At 38.1% G+C, this 23004-nt stretch overlaps 2 protein-coding genes across 3 annotated transcripts in view; one reads left to right on the top strand and one right to left on the bottom strand.

Annotated features, from left to right (window-relative positions):
- Positions 1–1172: 1172 nt before the first annotated feature.
- The window catches only part of FGFBP3 (fibroblast growth factor binding protein 3), a 111537-nt gene continuing 89705 nt past the window's right edge, over positions 1173–23004 (bottom strand). Inside the window, exons 1-2 of one of the 2 annotated variants that reach the window (XM_074373961.1) lie at positions 3358–14266; positions 1173–3000 (exon numbers count right to left, since the gene is read on the bottom strand). In XM_074373961.1, the coding sequence (XP_074230062.1) occupies positions 2132–2911 (780 nt within the window). In that variant the 5' untranslated portion in view covers positions 2912–3000; positions 3358–14266 and the 3' untranslated portion in view covers positions 1173–2131. Of the gene's footprint in view, positions 3001–3357; positions 14267–23004 lie in introns of those variants that run through there. The other variant, XM_074373962.1, reaches the window with a different exon arrangement.
- Positions 14432–23004, top strand: part of BTAF1 (B-TFIID TATA-box binding protein associated factor 1) — a 74683-nt gene continuing 66110 nt past the window's right edge. Inside the window, exon 1 of the mRNA XM_010971221.2 lies at positions 14432–14720. Within this exon, the coding sequence (XP_010969523.1) occupies positions 14707–14720 (14 nt within the window). The 5' untranslated portion in view covers positions 14432–14706. The remainder of the gene's footprint in view (positions 14721–23004) is intronic.

The raw sequence follows: 23004 nt of genomic DNA, 5'->3' as shown, positions 1-23004 counted from the left end.
CCTGAATGTGCAGATCAGAGACCCTGGGACTTAGCCGAAGTCACTCTAGAAGCTGATGGTAGGATCTGTCCATTTCCCTTCCACTGCAAGCAGCTGGCCCCTACCAGTCCCTATTATGTTCGGAGATAGTGTCTTGGTATAGTTCTTAAAGTGTAGAGGAGCAGAGACAGTAGCAACCTACACTCTATACTTGGGCCTACAGAGTGTGGCTTTTCCCTCTAGCTCATCAGACTACTCAAGGGCACACAGGAAGGAACTGGCAGTTTTGTATGAAGAGGTAAAATTATGATTCTAGCCGTGGCTCTAGACAGTGTTGTTTCATTTTTAATACCTTTTTCTGGTGACATCCAAATTTTGCCGACCTTTTTAGAGGAAGTGTGTATCGTTCCCTAACTTTAGGGAGTGGTCTCCAGCTACTCTGAGCTTCCTTTCCTTGGCCAAGATGAATTTTATGTAATGGTCAATGGTACTCAGAATGTGACCTCATAAACCTAGTCTAAATCATGGGCAATCTGAATGTTTTGCCAATTGTGTGAAGAATGTAGAGAATAGGTAAAAGATAGTGTCTACTTTCTTAGAGGCTGGTCAAAGAGGAAAAAGTTTAGGAGATGTTTGGTATCTGTAAAATGGTTGCAACTACCACTATTTTAAAGGAAATGAGAACAGAAGGTCAGTTAAAAAAAAAAGGTTAAAAAAAACTTACATCTGGGGCTTAAGTGTCTCATGGGTTTAGGTCTGTAATATAAATGAATAAAGTCGGTTGATAAGATGTGCAGGGGTGGTGGAAAATTCAAGAAAACGTACTAAAGAGGGCAGCCAATGTTCAGGGTGAGCCAATTGTTGCCACGTGGAAAGGTGTGTCTAATGTTGTTAGATCTAATTTTACAAGAGAATTCAGAAATCTGGCTTTTTATAAGAAATTGTCTAATTTTTAAATGCTGGCAACAGTCCCAGTGGGGAGTGAGGGAGAGAGAGAGGGGAAATGAAAGACAAACACACAGAGGCCAGACATAGTAATGGTAGGGCCCAGGGTTTGCCAGTTTGTGACTTTTCCCTCATGCAGACTTCTTACTTCTTGTCTTTCCCCGCACATTCAAGATGTGTTTAAGAACTTACTCCAGGTATACTCAGAACTAGATCAAATGCAGCCAGAATTTCCATTGTCCTGCCAGTTCTTTAAATCAAGCCATACAGTTTTTATTGAGCACCTAACACGTGCAATGTCTATCATTACATCTTATTTAAAATGAAGTATGTTAACAGTTAATTACATGAAACAGAGATATGACTTCCATAACGGTCCAGATGACTCTGAGTTATATACCTACATTTTTTCCTGTTTTTTAAAATATGATCAAGTATAAACAGAATTGTTTTTTAAAACCTACTGGAGTACTCAACTTCTATAATTCACTTCTGAATTTAGAAGGTTAATGGGAAAGTTTCAGAACATGAGGCATTACTCCATTTAAAAGCAGTACTTCTAAAAGAATTCAAAAGCAGTCATCCTGAAAGTCTTTTCACTGGACCCAGTTTTGACCTCCGAATGGCTTCTCTCCCTCTAGATACCTATAATACCAAACAGCACCCAAGTTAATAGTAATTTTCGAAAGAGGAAAAAGGTTGGTAATCTTGTCAGCTGATAAGGTGAGAAGACACTGAACACTCAACCTGGCTCAGGTTATCCATTGCTGGTGATTACATTTTAATATAAGTGTGTTAAACAGTGTATACTGTATCCTGCTTTTCACAGGAGCCTCACATCACTTTAGCCACTTTTGACCCTTGTTTTTTCAGCCTCTCTGTATGCATCTCTCCACCCAGTCTATAGTTTTTGCACATTTCAGGTACGCCTACTTCTGTTTCCACTATTTCTTCTGCTCTTAATCAAGGTCCAGACTCAATTTTTTTTTAACTTCTCCGGTGTCTCAAAGACTCTCCAAGCCTTTGACACGCTCATCCCAAGCCCCACCCCCATCCTAGCCCCATTCTACAACCTGGAATCATCCCCACCGGCTACTCGGTATCTCGAGGCCTAGGATGCCTTCAGCTTCCCCTCCCCGGCTGCGCACATGACCCCTCCTTCGTCTCCCAATTCCTACACCCGCCCCCCGGCCCCAGGCCCGCAGCCTCAGCCATTCCAGAAATTGACAAAGAAATTGCAGAGGGAGTGCCACTTCTCAGCACAGTAGGTCTCCGTGAGCTTCGCGTTCTCGTCAAGCCCGTCGGGATCGGATCTGGTCCCCAGGGGTGGCTCCGCGTCCGGGTCCGAGGCCGCCTTCCTCTTGCTCCCTTTGGTCTTCTCAGAGGGCTTCTCTTTGGGCGGTGAGCTCGGGGGAGGCGGGGCCCCTGCGGCCGGGCCGGGCGCGGGCTCCCGGGGCCGACCCCGGCTCCGGGCCCGGAGCTTGGGATCCCGGGGGAAGCCCGCCGCCGCTGTGGGGCCCGTGGGTGGTGACGCGTGGGGCAGCAGGCGCAGCTCGGCGCCGTGGCCTTTCCTGCCGGCGCACAGGCGGGCCCTGAGCGGCGCGGGGTCGTGGCAGGGCCGCCGCTTCCTGCGCAGCACCCCCAGCACCTGCTTCCAGAAGTGCGCGCGGCGGGCGGCGTAGGCGGTGCAGCGCCCGGGCTCCCCGCGGTAGGCGCACTGGTGGCGCGCCCCGTCCGGGCCTTGGCAGCGCAACGCCAGCTCGCTGCCCAGTGCGGGCCCTGGGGCGGCCGGCAGGAGCTGCCAGCTGCACGCGTGCCGCTCGGGGCTGATGAAGCGGCCCGAGGAGCCGCCCGCGGGGCCCGGGGCCGACTCGGCCGCGCTGCTAGCCGCCCCCTTGTTCCTACGGGCGGCCGCGAGGAGGCAGCCACCCAGCAGCAGCAGCGGCGGCAGCAGCGAGATCGACGCTCGCAGCCTTAGAGGACTCATGGCTCTCGGTGTCTGCTCTCAGGTCGGCTCCCCAGGGACCCCTGGATGCTTCAGTGGTGGCAGGGCCAGGAGAGCAGCATCCCTTGAACCTGGGGACAGAGGCAAAGACGGCTACTGACTGAGCCGGGCGCAGCCCTTGGTCCAGGCGCATGCACCTGCCAATCCCCCTCCCTTGACTTTCTGGGTGCTAGTTTCCAGTGGGCAGCAGCAGCCTGCGAGGGGCCCCTCTGAAAAGTTTTCCTGGGAAAAAGCCAATTACTGTCTAAATAATCTTTTTGAAACTATTTGGGTATTGAGATTTTCTCCCACGTGCAAATACGATAGCAAAGAGATGCCTGATAATTAGCACCTCCACCCCTCCCTTCTCTACCCTCCAGTAAATTATCTACACAATCATTTCAGGTTTTTCTTTGGAAAAATGCACCTTTACTGCACTTTGAACTTACCGAGTTCTAGGAGAGGTGGTGGAGCCTTAAGGTAGAGGAAATGACTGCAGGAAGGATTAGTCTGTTTTAGTCGGCTCCCAGTGAATGAATGTGTTATCAATGGGACCGAAGGGGCCTCCCCCACTATGGCCCTCCCAGACTTCTCTCTCACTGGGAGATTTCCCACCACCATCACTCACACACACACACACACACACACACACACACACACACACACACACGTATGATAGACTTGGCAATGCTTCCTGTGTTTAAAATAATCACGGGAATTTTAACAAACCATTCTTTTCTTTCCTTTTATATATTTAATCATCTGAAAATAAAAGTTAAACAGAGAGATGTAAGTTTTAAGAGTTAAACAAAATGAAATGAAACAAAGCAACTGCCAATATTCTAAACCAGGCACTGTTTATACGCCATATCATTCTGAGTTCTGTATTTTCACCCATCATTTCCGATAGACTTTCTCATCCTTATAACTTAATCCTAATAACTGTTACTAATAATAAAAAATATCCTAGTTTATTGATACATTATACTGCCCAGGGGTGAGCATTTGGTCTTTTGATTATTTTTAGGTATTATAAATCCATTGTAAACTTCTTACAAAAATTTGAAATTTTTAAAAATTTATTTTGATTATAGTGCAGGGCACTATTACCAATTCAAATTAATGTGTTCTTGAATTTTGAAAATTTTATATTTAAGCAAAGCTATTTTTTACACTTCAGGATATCCCATTATCTTTTAGAAAATGTTCTCAGTAATAAATGTGACTTTTTTATTTCAAGAGTTTATACCTCTGACTATAATTGTTTTATACAAGTACTTTCCTACAATACTTCTCTGGGATGTCAAGAAATCTCTTTACATTTCCTAATGTCTTCCTGTGGACAGTATTTTCTATTACTGAGCTCCTATTGGTATTGTATTCTAACAGTTATAATTTGATTACTACTACAAAAACCAAAATATTTTAGAATTAAAATGTATTTAAATATGTTTTAGCACATAGTGAATAGACAGTAGCATATATTGACCTATGAAAGGACATTGCCACCACTTTGGTGAAATCAAAGAGATTAAAGGACTTACTCAATGTCACACATCATTTAGTGGTAAAGCCACAAGGCACCTGACTGTCAGTGATCAATGATCTTTTACCTTTAAGCTTTGTATTTCACTACTGTCACTTTCAAAGTTAGTTATATCTTAATTACACCAATTCAGTTTATACTGAAAAACAACTAGTACTGATGAAGTTAAGAAATATTAACATACATTTCATAAACAAAGTAGCTGATTAATACATTTCACAGATGGAAACATTCTCTTTCCCAGAAAACCATATTTACATGAGCAAAGCACAGAGTATTTACAGGCTTCTATCTGATGCTCTGGCATTACTTAATATTATCAACTACAGAACCCAACTGGAGTACTTTTTCAGCTAAAGAGTGACATCTTGTGACATTCTTCACTAATTACAATGAAAAAATTTATTATTGAAAAGTCATGATGAAGAAAGTTACTCTAGAGACCATGCTTTCTGTCATAAACATTGCCCCAAGAACAAAATTAAGGGCACACAGATGTGCTGTGTCATGTCAGAAAGGGGAAACTTCTTTTTTTAATATATATATATTTATTGAAGTATAGTCAGTTTACAGTGTTGTGTCAATTTCTGGTGTACAGAAAAATGGTTCAGCTATACGTGAACATACATATATTTGTTTTCATATTCTTTTTCACCATAAGTTACTACAAGATATTGAATATGGTTCCCTGTGCTGTACAGTATAAACTTGTTTATCTCTTTTATATGTATTAATTAGTATCTGCAAATCTCAAACTCCCAATTTATCCCTTCCCACCCCCTTCCCCGACTGGTAACCATAAATTTGTTTTTTATGTCTGCGAGTCTGTTTCTTTTTTGTAAATAAGTTGATTTGTATCATTTTTTTAGATTCCACATGTAAGTGATATTATATGATATTTTTCTTTTTCTTTCTGTCTTACTTACCGCATATAAGTAGAATCATACAGTATTTGTCCCTTTGTGACTAGCTAATGTCATTTAACATCGCATCTTCAAGATTCATCTATTTTGTAGAATGTGTCAAATTTCCTTTCCTTTTTAAGGCTGAATAGTATTCCATTGTATGTATATTCCACATTTTTTTTATGCATTCATTGGTTGATGGGCAATTGGGTTGCTTCCACCTTTTGGCTTTTGTGAATAATACTGCTGGGAATATGTGTGTACAAATATCTGTTTGATTTTCTGCTTTTAGTTCTTTGGGATATATACCCAGAAATGGAATTACTGAATCATATGGTAATTTTATATTTAACTTTTTGTTTTGTTTTGTTTTTAGTGGAGGTACTGGGGATTGAGCCCAGGACCCTGGGCATGCTAAGCACATGCAGTACCACTGAGCTATACCCCCACTGCACACCCATTTTTAACTTTTTGAGGAACTTCATACTTTCATACTGTTTCCCGTAGTGACTGCGTCATTTTACATTCCAACCAACAGAGCACAAGGGTTCCAGTTTCTCCAAATCCTTGCCAATGCTTGTTATTTACTGTTTTGTTTGTTCCCTTGCGTGTGTGTGTGTGTGTGTGTGTGTGTCTGTGTGTTTTATAATAGCCACCCTACCGGGTGTGAAATGGTATCTCACTGTGGTTTTGATTTGCGTTTCTCTAAAGATTAGTGATGTTGAGCATCATTTCATGTGCTTATTGGCCATTTGTGTATATCTTCTTTGTAGAAATGTCTATTCCAGTCCTTTGTGTGCTTTAAAATCAGGTTGTTGAGTTGTAGGAGTTCTTTATGTATTCTAGATATTAACTTCTTATCAGTTATATTATTTGCAAATATTTCCTCCCATTCTGTGGGTTGTATTTTCACTCTGTGAAATAGTGTCCTGTTGATAGTGTCCCTTGATGCACAAAAGTTTTAAATTTTGATGTAGTCCAAAGGAAGATACTTTTTAAAGTATCATGAAATGAGATACATAAGAAAAGATGAAATATATATCTTAATATTGATTTTTAAAAATAATCTTCTTTGCATCAGTAATCCAACAGACCTGTTTGGATTCACATCTAATAGTTTAGAATGGGGTAAAATTTCTTGATGATTTCAGTGACTGCCTGCTTGGTCCTGCCCTGTGTGAATCCTACAAAGGAAAAATCTTACCATAAGAAACAGAGTCTAAGCATCCCTTCTTTCCCATCTTCCCCTAGAAAAGGTTTCTGCAGCACTTGGCCCGAAAAACTTCTATGGTGGATGAGTAAAGGAAGGTGGCATCCTGCCTCTCAATTTCTTACATAATTCTTCCTGCATGTAAAATCAACTTGGCAGAGTTTAACATTCAACCTTTCTTCATTTCATGTGTATTAGCCTAATCTCCCAAATTATATTGTAATATTTTTAGACAAAGATACCTTTTCCAATTTCTTTTGTACCTAATTCAGTGCTCAAGGCAAAAAGCTGATTGCTTGAACTCTCATACATTGCCCATAGGAGTATAAAATTGTACAATCACTTTAAAAAAATGGACATTTTCTTATAAAGTAAATACTCTGATCTAGCCATTTGACTTCTAGGTATTTACATAAAGGAAATGAAAGCAAAATGACAGGTACAAGAACGTCTGTAGCCTTTTAGTCATAACAGTCCCAAAGTGGAAACAATCGAGTTAGCCATCAACAAGTAAGTGGATAAACAAGTTGTGATACAGTCTGCTTTCTACTCAGCAATAAAAAGGAATAACTTCTGCAACACACAACAAAGTGGGTTTATCTCAAAACCATAATGGTGTGCAAATGAAGTCATATACAGAAGAGCCCATATTGTATCTGTATAAAGTTCTGCATCTATATAAAGTTCTAGAACAAACAAAATTAACCAATGGTGGAAAAAAAAATCAGAACAGGGCTGCCTCTGGGGCATGAGTGAGGCTTGTATTAACCAAGAGAGGATACTAAAAAAAAAAACTTTCTAGGGGTTATGGCAATATATCTTGGTAGAGACTTGGATTACACTTAAGATATGTGTATTTCACTGTATGAAAATTTTACCAAACTCTCTCCCCCCCAAACCTGTAAACAATTATTAAACCCAAGTTAATTATTAACTCCATGCTGAAGTGTTTAGGGGTGAAGTGTATTGATATTTGCAACTTATTTTGAAACATATAAAAATTAATATAGATGGCATGAATAAAGGGAAATGAGTAGTAGAATTATGTGATAAAATAAATATAGTAAAATATTCATTGTAGAATCTAGGTGTAGGTATCTGAGTGTCCACTGAATAATTTTCTCTAGATTTCCTGTATTTTTGAAAAATTTCATAATAAATGGAGGAAAAAATAGAAAATAACAAAAATTATTTTTAAATTACCGTTAAAGTTAACTACCATTCCTACCATTAAAATTAGCATATATTAATATCTTGCCATATTTGTGTTCCACAATTTTATTTCAATTTTCTTTTAAAAATTTTAATGGTACATTCAACATAAAAAACATAACAAAGTCAGCTGATTTCAAAACTAAGTTACCTGCATTATGACTGAGTTGAAGAATAGCTGCTGTACAATATTATATAAGTTACAGGTGTACAATATAGTGATTCACAAATTTAAAGGTTATACTAAAAAAAAATAAAGGTTATACTCCATTTTTAGTTATTATAAAATATTGGCTATGTTGTACAATATGTCCTTGTAGCTCACTTTATACCTAATTGTTTGTACTTCTTAATCCCCTACCCCTATATTTTGTCTCTCCCCCCTTCCGTCTACCTGCTGGTAACCATTAGCTTGTTCTCTGTATCAGTGAGTCTGCTTTTTTTTGTTATATTTACTAGTTTGATATATTTTTAGATTCTGCATATAAATAACATCATACAGTATTTGTCTTTCTCTGACTTATTTCACTTAGCATAATGACCTCCAAGAGCATCCATGTTGCTGCAAATGGCAAAATTTTTTGTTCTTTTTTATGGCTGAGTAGTATTCTGGTGTGTGTGTAAAAAATATATATATAATTATAAATAAAAATAATATATATAATACGCATATATACCAGATCTTCTTTATCTATTCACCTGTTGATGAACACTTATGTTGCTTCCATGTCTTGGCAACTGTAAATAATGCTGCTATGGATATTGGGGTGCATGTATCTTGTTGAATTAGTGTTTTTGTTTTTTTCAGATAGACACCCAAGAATAGAGTTACTGGGTCATATGGTAGTTCTATTTTTAGTTTTTTGAGAAACCTTGATATGGTTTTCCACAGTGGCTGCACCAATTTACATTCCCACCAACAGTATATAAGGGTTCCCTTTTCTCCACATCCTGGCCAACAAATTTGTAATTTGTGTTCCTTTTGATGATAGCCATTCTAACAGGTGTGAGGTGATATCTCATTGTGGTTTTGATGTGCATTTCTCTGATGATTAGCGATGCTGAACATCTTTTCACGTGTCTGTTAGCTTTGGAAGAATGTTTAATTCTGCCCATTTTTAAATCAGATTGTTTGGGGGTTTTTTTGATGTTGAATTGTATGAACTGTTATATATGTTGGATATTAATCCCTTCTTGGTCGCATCATCTGCAAATATTTTCTCACATTCAGTAGGTTGTCTTTTCGTTTTGTCAGTGGTTTCCTTGGCCATGCAAAAGCTTTTAAGTTTAATTAGGTCCCATTTGTTTATTTTTGCTCGTATTTCCTTTGCTTTAGGAAACAGATCCAAAAAAATATCGCTGTGTTCTGCCTATGTTTCCTCTAGGAGTTTTATAGTATCTGGTCTTATATCTGGGTCTTTAATCCATTTTGAGTTTATTTTTGTATATGGTGTTACAGAATGTTTTCATTTCATTCTTTTACATGTAGTTGTCCAGTTTTCCCAGCACCACTTATTGAAGAGACGGTTTTTACACTTTTTTAGGAAAAAAATGCCAAGTAACTCTTCCATGTCCATTACCCCTCATAAACCTCATTTTCCTCCCCACCCCACTCCCACCAAGGAGTCATCAGCATTTTATCCTAAGTTTGCAGTGTATTCTTACAATCCACTTGTAATGATTTTATACTTTTTGTTGTTTATGGCTACATATATATGTAGTGAAATGATAAAAAACATGGGCAGGAAGTATACACAGAAACTTCACAATAACGGTTATTTCTGGGAAGGCAGGGAGGAGAATGGGGTTAAGAAAGAAGTAAAAGTTACACCTTTAATTTCGTGCAAGTTTATTTGAAGCAAATATGGTAAAATACTAACATTTGTTAAAACTGGGTGGGGAGCACATAAGTGGAGTTTATTCTCTATATTTTTCTGTATGTTGGAAATAATTCATAATTTAAAAATACAAATAGTATTGCTTTGTGAATATAGCTTTTAGAATTTAAAGAAATCATATGACATTGTAAATATTGTTCTGCTTCATATTGACCTTTGAGCTTTGTCCATATTGGCATATGCAGATCTAGTTAATTTACTTTAACTACAGCTGTTGGTTTCTGATTATATGACTATATTACACTTAATTTATCCATCACTCTACTGATGGACACTTAGGTCATTTCTAGGTTTTCCAGATGATTAAAAGTGCTGCAGTGAACACCCTGGTAGAGATCTTCTCGTGTACAAGAGTGCTCCCTAGAGTGGTGGTCTTTATCTTTTTTCTTTCTTTTTTAAAATTATTTTAAACACCTTTATTGTGATATAATTTTGGTAAACTACACATATTTCAGATGTACAATTTGATGACTTTTGATAGATGCATAATCTATGAAACTAGAGTGGTGGTCTTTAAACTGGTGTGTTTGTACCCCTGAGGATACCAAAAACTTTTCAAGAAGTGTTTAGGCCTAAGTAGATTTAAAAAAAATAATTCAAGATCCTCACCCTTCATGGACAAGCTTTCCTCCATGTGTTTATCTCAACCCTAGACTTGGGTATGTCTGGGATGCTATGCTGGGTCTCCTTTTCCGCATCCTTTCACAATTGCTCTTCTCTCCCTTGACTGCAGAAACGCAAAAGTTCTCATCCATATCAAATTTCACTTGAGATTATATATATATGCAAAATGTGATATATATGCATTTTAGACTGTTTTTATTTTAAAAATTTAACTTGTTCATCCATCTAAAATTTATTTTTGTGTTTAGCATGAGGTAACGTCATTATAGAGCTAACAACTGATGTAACAGTCTAAATAATATAACTGGACAACCCATATTTTTATATTCATATCAAAATCTCTTTGATCATGTGAGAAGTATGAAGTTAATGGAAGTATCATTCCACAATCTTCCTAGAATTCCCTGCAGTTATAGTAGCCATGTGACACAGTTCTGGCAATGAAATATAAGTCTACTAAGAATTAGTGGGAATATTTTTGCTTTCTTGAGACAAACATTACTCCTCTTCATTTTCCTCCTTCTTCCTAGATGTATGATGCCTGGAGGTGAAGGAGCCACCTTTCCGCTCTCCCAGTAGAACTTGTGTCTCAGGGGAAGCTGACTTCATTCTCATCTTCTTGATGATTTAAGGATAATTCCATCCCCATTGAAAGGTTTGTGTAGTTATGGGTGTGACCCAATTCTGCATACTTTGTGAAGTTTGTTGTCAGCTTCTGGGGAAGTTCTTCCCTGCTCTTAAAAAGACTCAAGGAAAGCCATTCTTCCTCTGCCTTCCCTTGGATGTTTTCCTTTTGCAGCATACAAGTTGTACAGTTTACTGAGTTCAAGTTTATCTATTTTTATCTCCTCAATGGTAAATTTTTCTTGTGCAATAAGAAATCCTTTTCTATCCTAAGGTCAAAATATTCTTCAATATAGTCTCCTAATAGATTCAGAGTTGTATTTTTCAATTTTAAATCTTTAATCCATCTGAGATTTATTTGGGGATATGATATGAAGTATGGATTTGATTTTTCCCTCCACATGGAGAGCCAATTGTCCAACATTCTTTAACAGTTCTTTCGTCATTGATTTTTGAAGCTACCTTTTTGGTGACTAAAAAAATAGCTAATATTTATTTAGCACTTAGTATTTTTTCTGGTCAGTTAATATTTTCATTTTAAATTTATTATATGTATATTTATAATTGAAGTATAGTTGATGTATAATATATGTTACAGGTATACAATATAGTGATTCACAATTTGTAAAACTCATACTCCATTTATAGCTATTATAAAATATTTGCCGTATTCCCTGTGTTGTACAATATATCCTTGTAGCTTATTTTATACATAATAGTTTGTACCTCTAAATCCCCCTACCTCTATATTGCCCCTCCTTCCTTCCCTCTACCCACTGGAAACTACTAGTTTGTTCTCTGTATCTGTGAGTCTGCTTCTTTTTTGATTTTTTTTCACTAGTTTGTTGTATTTTTTAAATTCCACATGTAAGTAGCACTTTGTATTTTTTTTAAGTGTATCATACATCAAATTTAATCCCTACAACAACTTTAAAAGTACAGGTTCATGATCTGTTATTTACAGTTCTAGAATTGAAAAAGACCTGTAAAATGATACTTTAAAAAAACTTCATTTGGTGGCAAAACCTAACCTAAGCTGCCACGCAGCTATTTACAGCTCTTATTTAGTCCTCTTAGTATGACTATTCATACACTTTGCTGCAGAACTATAAATGGATTTGATTATGGGGTGCTGCCATAGAAGCTGCTGAGGTGTGACATAATACAAGGTGTGTACACTGGATTCCTTTTCGAAATCTAACGAATTCTAAATTTAGAAAACCATGTAGCCAGAGTCTCAGATAAGGGTTGTGTATCAGTACTATTATTATTACCATTTCACAGCTGAGGACAGTGAGACATAGAAGTTAAGTCATTTGCTTAAGGTTGCATAGTTAACAAAAAGAGTACTCAACATAGTTAATGTTTTTGAGTGCTTATTGTTGCAGTCACTTGGTTAAATACTTTATATTCATTACCTCATTTAATCTTATCACAACCCTATAAGGTACTATTTCCCATTTCCCAGAAGAAGGAACTGAAGCTTAGGTTCAGTTAAAAGTTCTGCAATTCCTCTAGACACATAGCAGCTAAATGTAGTGAGGAAAGATTTAAAAACAAGTCAGTCTGACTTCAGTATATTTGATTATTGTACAAGGCCTTACCAAGCTATAACATCAACCCTTTCCTCCTTTCTATGTGTCATTTCGAATTATATATCTGATTCCCTTTTGGCTATTAAAGAGCAAGATTTCTTAAAAATGTATCTCAGATCATTTTACTCACATGCTTAAAACCCTCCTATGACTTTCCATTGCATCTAGACTAAAATCCAAATCCCTTACAGTGGCCCCTTTCTACCTGTCTCATCTCATCTCCCAAGATAGCCAGCTTCTCTTAGGTTTTCACATTAGGTGTATCCTCTAACTGGAAGGCTCCCCAAGTCTTCACATAGCTGGCTCCCTCTTATCATTCAGGCCTCAGCTGAAGCTCCTCCTTAGTTTTCTCCTAATTACCTAGTCTAGAATCTCATCACCCTCTTTATCCCATCATTCTGTTTTACATAGAATATAAACATGCTATTTTCTTGTTTACCTGTTCACTCTCTTTCCTTTCATTAGAATAACTGTAAGTTCAACTTGAGTGTGTCTTTTTGGTTTCTTTTGAAGCCCTTATCTCTAGCACAGAGTTTAGCATGTGGTAAGTACTTAATTTTGGCTGAATAAATGAATGTAGTATATAATCAGTAAATAGTACCTGCTTGTTGGTTCCCGTGATAGGAGATGCATTGAGAAAGCAGGTGGGAGGAGGCTGTGAAGCATGAAGAGGTTTGAAGATGAGCTTAGTCAGATTTTGTCTAATAGTATAAACTGCCTAACAGGGTGTCTGGCATAGAGCAGGGGCCAAATTAATATTTGTTGAATGAATGAACAGTAAATATTAGCAGCTTGGATCTTGGGTAAATTACTTAAACTTTCTGAGCTTAGTTTTCTCACCCATAAAGTGAAGATTAAAATTTACGGGGTTTGCCTACAAATTATATGAGATAATACATGCCAAATGCCTAGCAATTAGCAGGTTTTTAAGTTAGTTTCTTTCCCTTATGGTTTATAAACTCTTTTGTAAGCTTTTCTAAATACATGACCTCATTAAATTTCCGTAACCTTCTATAGTACTTCTCATTAGCCTCATTTTATAGACGAAAAAGACTCGGGCTGAGGCATAGACTTTTCAGGTAATGAGAAGCCAATGGACAAGTTTTATAAGCAGAGGAGTGACACGATAAAAACAGTGTTTCTTTAAGATTAACCTGTTGGAGGCCTTTAAGATGGGCTCAACTGAAAAAGCTGGAGTATTACTTTGTCTACTGTCTTAAAAACCAAGCTTAAGATGATAAGGGCCTGCACTAGGTGACAGAAAAATATTTAAAAGCTTAACAAGTTAAGTGATTGAATAGCCACTTAAGCAAATAGTACAGACAACTGGCTGAGAGTTTTCAAATCTGGTTGAGAAAATGATAATACCAACAACATAAACAAGTAAGAAATTAAACTTCGCAAAATGGTTGGCAGAAGACCCTCCCGCCAGAATCAACGCAGAACATTTGGCAGAAATACGGAAAATACTTGAGCCGTGCTTTTCACTGCCGTTGCAGATCTTTCCTGATGTCACCCCCTCCCACTGGCATCGCCACCAAAGGACTAGGGCCTCCTGTGGTCCTTTGGATCCTGCTTTCTCTAGAAGCGGTCTGGAGAGATTGACGGTTAGGGCGATGAGAAATAGAAACAAAGGTTTTGAACTTCGAGAACCTTGGCTAAATCGCCTTTTTTCCTTCTCTAAAAAATAAGGAGACTTTTTTTTTTTTTTCCTTTCCCGCCTGTTTTGAAAAGCAACGATTTCCTCCAGGTGAGCACAATTAGCTTTTTAACTCCAGCGCCCGGGACCAGGCTGAACTGGCCGGAACTCCTCTGGTTCAGCTGCGGAGTGGAGCGCCTCGCGGTGAGCTGACGTCACTTCCGGCGCGCTGACGCTTAGTCCGGCGTGCCGACGCCTGCGTCAGCAAAGAGCGGGGCTGGGGGCACCCGGTTTGAAGTCGTGCGGGTTGGAGGAGTGCCGCCTCCGCCGCCGTCTCAGACCCCTGCTTCCTGGTCGCCGCGGGGACGAGCTCGGGTAGGCGGCTGGGCAGATGCCCCAGGGCCCGCGCCGGGACGCCCTGCGCCGCACCGGCCGCTCCCCTCTGCTCCGTGGCCTGGGCCTGCGCCGCTCGGCTTTCTGGAAGCTAGCGCCTCAGCGGCGCGGCGCGTCGCTCGCGGGGAGCTCCGAACCGCCGGCGCCCGGCCATGGCGGTGTCCAGGTGGGTCTGGCTTCTCACGGGCGGACGGGAAGGCGGCCCGCGCGAGGCACGGTCTCCTCTCGGTGCCCCGACTCCTAGAAACAAGCAGTTCCCATTGTCACGGGGCTCGGACGCCTTCCTCCCCAGACTCCAGAGTTCGCCTCTCGGTCTGCGGGGCTTTGGGCTCGGGTTACTGCTCGTAAATCGATTCAAAAATGTCTTTTTCTGGTTGAACAGACTCTGGCATGTTAGAGCTAGTTTTTCTCTTTCCTCACCCTGTTTCTCTTCTCTGGTTTCTCTTCCCTCTTTCAGTTCTGGGAGAGTCTCTTCTCTTTCTTAGTATTCTAACGGCGACCCCTAACCTCCATTTCACGGGAAAACTTGGTAGTAACTATCGAAGTCGGGGAGATTCGAGTTACTATTATCCAAATGACCTTCTAGCTATGTCAGATTTTTTTTTGTTGTTTACGGCTTTAGGGATATGTTCTTTCTTGAGGACTGGCTTCTTATATTACAGTATAATTGTTCCTTTTGTTTGGCAGTACACATTCAGTCATCAGCGTAGTGATCTTTAGCAAATTATTGTATTAGCATCATCTTCCTTAACTAAGCTTTGAAAAATGTGTCACAAATCTTAAGTTATTTTAAAGTGATGCCTATCAATAGGGAAATATAGGAAAACCAGCAAGATATTTATTTGTATAGCTGTAGGAGGAAAGTCCTCCTTTCCTCCAATATGAGAGGATGGTGGGAATACGTTTTGTCAGAGGGTTGATGTTAGTGCACGTACGTACAGGTAATTCCTATGATAGCAGTCAGAAGGAGCCACCAAGTTTATTGTTAGTTTTCATGAGAAATGGGTCCTTCTCCACACAGACTGAAGGGAAAAATGTTGATAGTTCAAAAAACATAGTTTTTACTCATTTTCCATAGTTAATTGAACACACTACTGTTTTGCAGGCGAAAAGATAACCCATCCCTCACAGACTCTAGATAACTGATGAAAGATTGTGTAGGAGAAACCCTTAGGAGTTGGATGAAGGGGGTTGCAAGGTACCTGTACTATATAGGGCATCTGTTTTTTATTTCGTTGATAAGTTGAATCCATTCAATGTGAGGAAATTCTTATTTTGTAATATATAAAAATGCCTTCAGAGAAGACAAGTGGTATTTTCAGTTTATGCAAATACAAAAAGGTGTATCTTCTGATTTGTTACCTCTTCTATGAATATATAAAATATACATTATAAATATATTGATACACAAACAATATGGTATTCTGTTTATAAGGTGGTACAATGTTTAGAGGAATGAGTAGCCCCTGAAATTCCTTTCTTGAGCAGACTATGTATATTTTCACAGTATTGGATACAGTTTTATAGGGACAAATGAAAGTGTTTAAAATGTGCCTAATCTGCTTGGCCAGTGGTAATCTATTCATAAAAGTTTAGGGCACCTAAATTTCTGAGTGAATGAGTGGGTTTTGAAAGCAACTGCTTTTTGTTATTGACATTGGATTTCAAAGGGTAGTGCTCTTTTTTTCTGTAGATCTTTTTTTTTTTCAGCTTGCCAAAATTCTTTTAAATTTAAGAAAGAAAGCCTGCCGTGGTTTTATGAAAGCTAGTCTTGTGCTTATTTTGGTTATATAATAGATTCAAGGAAGGCACTTTTGAGACACTTTCTGATTTGGGGATAGTGTCAGCCCTTGCTTCTTCATCTGAGGATTCACTTTGAATAGCAGACTTTAATTTCAAACTGGCCTTCTCCACGCACTGAGCACATATCTTTATTAGCTAAATTTCCTTTTTCTCGTGTGGAATACAGACTCATTTTAATATTATTTTGTTGCAGAACAGGTGGAAGATGGTTCAAGAGATAAAAATCATTTTTGCTAGAAGCAAATCTAAAATGTTTTTTCACTGTTTATATCAATGTGCATAACTGCAAAGAAACTAATAATTTTAGAACCTTGTAAATATTTCCAAATGGAAAGAAAACAGTAAGTTGGTACATGATTCCCTCAATTGTCAGATTCAGAAACTTAGGAATAATATTTGACTTCTCCCTCCCTCCCTTTCCCCCCAGGTAGCCAGTCCCCAAATTCAGCCCTATCAGTTCTTTCTTTCTGATCTTTCTCTGGCCAGTTTTTTTTCTTTCCGTAGCAGTTACCATAGCCCTACTGCATACCACCATCATCTCTAATCCAAGACACCTGCAGCAGCAGCCACTCTGCTCTCCCTGCCTCCCCTGGAGGCATGGAAGTCTTTATAATTTATTCTTCACTTCAGCCTTACTATTATTTGCTAATGTGTCCATTTTAATGTGGTCTTTTTTCTGCTTAAAACCCTTTAGTTGTTTTCTAATTAGGATAAAGTCCAACTTCCTTAACAAACACGTCTTCCCAAATCATTTGAGATCTGGTTCCTGCTTTACCTTTTTAGCTTCATCTTATGTCAAGTTCTCTGCATCTCTTCTCTCTTTCTCTTTCTCTCTCTTCTTTTATCCCTCTCCCCTTCATTCCAATCTATGTTCTCACCTCCTAGTCATGATCTCTGGATCATCTTTCCTGCGTCCACTCCCCTGACCCTCCAAGTCTGGTTTATTCCAACCTTAGTTTTTGAGTCTAAGCCCATACATACATCATTTTGTTTGGGAAGCCTTCTCTGGTTTTACTTCATCTGAGCTATTTGTACCAGTGGATACTCCTGTCAGTTATATTCATCATACCCTGTAGGTGATTGTTTAATTGTTCTCTCCCTTGCTGGAGTTAACATCTCTGTGAGAGAAGGAAATGTATTTGCTCTTTCTGTCCCCAGAGAGTGCCTAGCTCCTAGTAGGTGCTCAGTACATTTTCAGAAAATGGATAAGTGAGTGATTTTGTTTCTTCTTTTAATTCCGGTCATGATTTTTCCATTTATGTATAACGGAATGTTTCCAGTGTTTTTCAATGTGTGGTTCTGAGTTTTACAGTTTCCCCCAGGGAGAAAAATGTTCATTATAGCTTTGAATATTGGTGAAAATTATAATTTAAAAAAGATAGTAAATATTATCAGAACTATTTTTGTAAGTTTATAATCTAGTATAATTGTGATAGTGTGGTCTTTTATAATGCAAATTTGTTATAATTAACCCTACATTTTGTGTAATCAGTTTTTAGACCCCACTTAAAAGTTTTATAAAGGCCTAGTTTTAATGTAGTACCTTGAATTATTAGAATGTAGCAAAGTATGAAATGCATGGTGAACTCTTTATCTATGAGTGAGTTAAATCTTCCCAAAAACAAACAAAGCACCCCCCAACTTTGTGACTCTCTAAAATTGCAAATACAGCATTTGAAGTTCTCCATAAAATGCAGGGAGATATTACCAAAACGTGTATGACTCCTATAAACCCTTAGTAAAAGAGACAGCATACAAATGTAGGAGTAGAGAACAATGTTGCTCTTAAGATATGAATGCTGGAAAGTCAGCTAAACTCACTCACTAGCTACTTGACTTGCTTCCATAAAATCAACTTCAGCAAACAAAGAAAAAAAAAACACATTACATATTACGCTTTCATTGTTTTTTGCAAGCATTTTAAATCATAATTGTTAAATGTTTGAATACTGTTTTGTTTTGTGACCCTTTCTCTGAGTGTCATTTGTCCCCTAGCTAGAGTTGAGCCACCAACAGTAAAGGCAAAGGAAATCTTAGAGGGTTTGTTAAAGCTTATGTTCATTACAGAGGTGGTGGGTGAATCTGACAGAGTTGGGTTCCATGGCTTAATACAGGTGTTTTTTTAAAGACTGTTTTTGATACCTTTGCCTGTTTATGCCACAATTGATTGCCTGTTGTTATACATTGATTGGCTATTATGAACATAGTTTTTCCTTGATTGCATAAAGAAAAAATATAAATATAATTCAGGTAATTTTTCCTCAGTGATCTCTGCTATAAAGTTCATGTCTAAAAAGTCTGGACAGTAGTTATGACTTGAGCATTTTAAAAGCCATACCTTGAGTCTGTGACATATATCTTAGCATTTTAAAATGATGCAGTGTTTAGAATAGATTCAGGGAAAAAATGAAACACACTCTTATGGAAGAAACAAATTGCTACATGTGAGCAGAACTTTGCTCAGTTTTGTTAATTCTCTCTCTGCACTGCTGATACTTCAGGGAAACTTTGTTTTAACAGGCCTACATTGCCAATGAAAGGAAATTTCTTGTTGTGAAGAAAGTTCCAGTAGGTCCTTCCTCTTGACAGGACAATACTAAAATGATCTTACCTGTAGGACAGCATTAGGTTTCTTATGTTTGCTAGGCCTATTTCTCCACTATCCTTTACTATTGCTAATTTCAATCCATTGTAAGATTGACAGAAGGCACTGTTGTAAATTATGTCAAATATTTCATACTTTAAAAAATTTAGGGACAAAAAGCCAGGGAAGGGAGAGGAGGCATTATATAAGCATACCCCTTTTAATCCCTGTGATAAATTCCTCCTTGTTTCTTTATTTCTCAAAGTACTGTGCATGTAAAATTAATCATTTTAACCATTTTAAAATGTACAATTTCAAATAAAGTTTTAAAACTACAGATATTTCTCCTGAAGAACCTAGATTTTATTTTTAAAATAAAGTCATGCAAGAGGTGGTGGAGGTTAGAAAAAAATGCCCTAAAGGAAATAACCCAAGTTGGTTGTCCTTTTTCAGCATTCATTTAACAAGTATATACAGAATCTTTATGTTCTATGTGCTGGAGATACAGCAGAGAACAAAAATGGAGTCCGTATTCTCATGGAGTTTATGTTCTGTAGAGTGGAAGTGGGGGAATGTAAATGATCTAGCATGCACCTGCCTTTGCACCTGACTTTAGTGTGGTTTCACATCTTCATATCTGTTCTTAGTGTTGTATGTGGTATCTTAAATTAATATACTTTTTTGTTTAAAAAATGTAACATAGTTTCAGATGACCCACAATAGGAAGTAGAAAACATACATTTTAAAACAATCAGTTGGACAATTTCTTGGAAATTGTTTCTTTTGACCATCACTTTCTTGCTTAATGATAATATGTAGGATGAAGCATAGTGTTCATATCAGATATTTATTTTCTTATTCCCTAAGTAACAGAAAAATAAAACTTCAAATAGTAAATGTAAAAAAAAAAAAAGTATGACAAAATGAACAGACTTGACTGATCATTCCCATTTAGTTAAGATTACAAAGCCATCCTTGTGAAGTATTATGAGTTGACCTTCCACAATTTTTCAGACTGACTGAATTTATTCTGAGAATGTTGAGATTGGATGTAGATTGAGGAATTTATGTGTTTCCTTTTTTTTTTTTTAATTCTTAAATGGCTTAGGAGTGTAAGTGCAGTATATATTAATTAGTGATGAAATAGTAATCTAGGACATGTTTTATAGTTTAAAATGCATATGGTTTTCTTTTTTTATTTTTACTTTATGAATTGTCATAATACAGACAACTGAAGAGGAGTTAGATCTCAGCTGCCAGCATAACCTTTACAGACTCCCATGTACTATTTCCTTCTTTTAGGCAGTATTTAGAGCAGTTTTCTGAAATCACAGATTGGTAAAATAAAAACGAATCGTGTCATGTAGTTATTTCTGAGTTAAAATCCAAATTGAAAATAGGCCAGATTGTCATCATGAGTAGATTCATAACCGGTGGATATTGTCAAATATACTTGCTTTATGTTTTTTAAAATTTATTCTTCTGGAGTTTTTGGTACCTTCCATTCAGCTTGACATCTGTTACCTCTTTTTCCTCCATCTGTATCCCTTCAGAGAATGAAGAATGATATTTTTATTCTATTAGCCATTCTGCAAGAGAAGGTTTAGCCAAAAGAAGTATCGTGCTAGGTACTGTGCTCCCTCAATCAGCCCTTCTTTTAACTTCCTTTCTCTTCTAAGCACCTAGCTTCCTTCAGACCTCTCCCTCACCGAGGGCCCTGTCTGCCCTCTAACATAACACTGACCCTGTCTCTTGCCCTTTCTCCCTCTCCCACCAGTTCATTATACCAGCCTTTTTCATTCTGACCTGGCCCTGATACTTACCCTGTTTGCCTCATAGCTGGCTCTCCTAGGGTAGTAGGGCAGACTGCCCTCTTGTGAGATCCCGGTATGCTCATCCCTTTGTTCTTCTTTTTTGTGGCATCTAATCTCCTGTCCTGGAAAGAGGAATGAACTCCAAAAGGAGCTTTGAGTCGAGAGGACCAAAGAAGCATTCTTGTATCCCCATTCCTCTATTCAGGGAGGCAAGTTTGGCTACCAGAAAGGTGGGAGATGTGAAAATATATAGGCCTGGAATTGGATCAGAGAGTGAGCTGATCTGCTACCCTCAGGCAGGTGGCATTGGATAAAAGGCTTTGAAGAAAGGAGAGGTAGGGTCAGCGTTAAGTTAGAGACGAGTCGAAGGTCTTTGAGTAGGAGTGCGGTCCTAATGAAGCTGGATAGCAGAGGGCTAAAGGAAAGTTTAGGAAGGGTGGAAATTACTGAAGGAATGCAGTGCCTATTGCATGGTCTTTTTCAGCTTGCTGTTTGGAGTACACGTCACTGCCTTGATGTTCATATTGCTAAGGTACTGCTGTGCTGATTTTTCACTTATTGAAATCTTGCCTTAGCATCAGTTGTGTTATTTTTATAACTTGTTTTTATGTAATATAGCTATGACAGATTAAGGATGTTTCTCGAAGTAAAAAAAAATTATAGTATATTTTTGCTTAAAAATGGTGCTTAAACTTGTCCCCAAGAAACTTGAACTTTTCTTTATGACTTTAATTACAGTAAATATCAGTTACTCAACAAATATTTGAATACTGTGCAAAGAAACTGTGCCAAGTATTTGGGGGACAAAAAGAAGAAGGTGAAGCCTAATGGGGAGCTAAAACTTCATGTGACAAATTAATGTAAGAGATGCCACAGAAATGCAAAATAAATGCCGGAATGATTATTCAAGATAAGAATTCATGTGCATTTCAGAAGGGAAAGTAATTGTGTAGTAGGCTGAGATGGTTTCAGGAGGAAAGGTCTTGAATTGAATCATGGTAAGTGGGAGCTAGCTGAAGAATTGGACCAAGAAAAGTAGAGGAAAAGTGTAGACAAAATTGTAGAAACCAAAATGGCCCATGTTGGGAGATTTTTGTTTGTTTGTTTTTAATTACTGTCTGGTAGGTAAGGATGAGCCATTGAAAGTTTTAGAGTAAGATAGTAATTTGGTCAAAAGAAGTAAAGGAAGCTTTAGGAAGTAAATTTAGCAATGAGATCACATTACTATGGAGTTATGCTCATCAGGCAGTTAAAGGTGTGGCACTAGAGCTCCTGGTTGGGCTAGATTTGTGGATTATTTGCACTGTGTTATATTTTGAACAAATTACAGTGTCCTATGGGAGAAATTGGTGAGCAATGAGCAGCCAAGGATTGAATCTGGGAGAGTGTTTTCATTAAGAATAGTAAGAGTAGGGAAACCAAGGAAAGAATTAGGTGTTCAGAGAATGTGGTAATATGTTGTGAATTTAGGAAGGAAAGAATTTTAAAAGTAGGGATCTTGCTGAAATCAGATGTCACAGAGGCGTCAAGAAAATTGGATTTACAAAAAAAAAATTGGATTTGGAGTTTAGGTGTTCATTAGTGACCCTCAGGTGTGCTGTTTTGGTAGTAGAGAAGGCAGTAAATATGATTTGCAGAGATTAAATTGTGTATGGTGAGGAAATTTAAAAAGTGATTTTAAACACTCAGGATGCTTGGCAGTAAAAAGAGTGTTCTAGAAGATGGAGGTCAAGCAGTTTATCCTCTTGTTAAAGACAGATCTCTGCATATTTGAAGATGGAAGTAAACAGGTTAATCAGGCAGTGGTTTAAGATATTGGAGAAAAGTTAATTGAATGAGGGTAGAAGGGGATGGTATCAAGAAAATAGTGGGACATTATCTAAATCTTGAAGAAGAGTGAGGCTATCTTTTCATCTGAAATTGAAAGAGAGGATAAGTGTAAAGACTTTCAGAGTTAATAAGGAGGGAATGACATAGTTTATGTTCCATAACATAGAGATCTCCTCAGTCCATTTCTTTTTTGCTTTTTTTTTTTTTTTCTAGTCCATTTCTTTAAAGGAATAGGAGATGGCAGTTGGTTGGGGCTTGAGGAAAGTGGAAATGATTGGGAAAAACTTGGAAAACTGTCAATTTTATTTTAGTTGTTTACACATGAATTTATAAGCCAGGTTAGTATTGTCACTTCCTTAGAGCGTTCATTTTGCAGCCAGCTTTGCTTTTAGTCACAAAAAGAGAAAGAATCTCCATTA

This window comes from Camelus bactrianus, chromosome 11, assembly GCF_048773025.1.
Source record: "Camelus bactrianus isolate YW-2024 breed Bactrian camel chromosome 11, ASM4877302v1, whole genome shotgun sequence".
In the NCBI taxonomy this organism is placed as follows: Eukaryota; Metazoa; Chordata; class Mammalia; order Artiodactyla; family Camelidae; genus Camelus; species Camelus bactrianus.
Note: the sequence above shows the minus strand (reverse complement) of the source record. Positions and strands in the feature narration are given on the sequence as shown.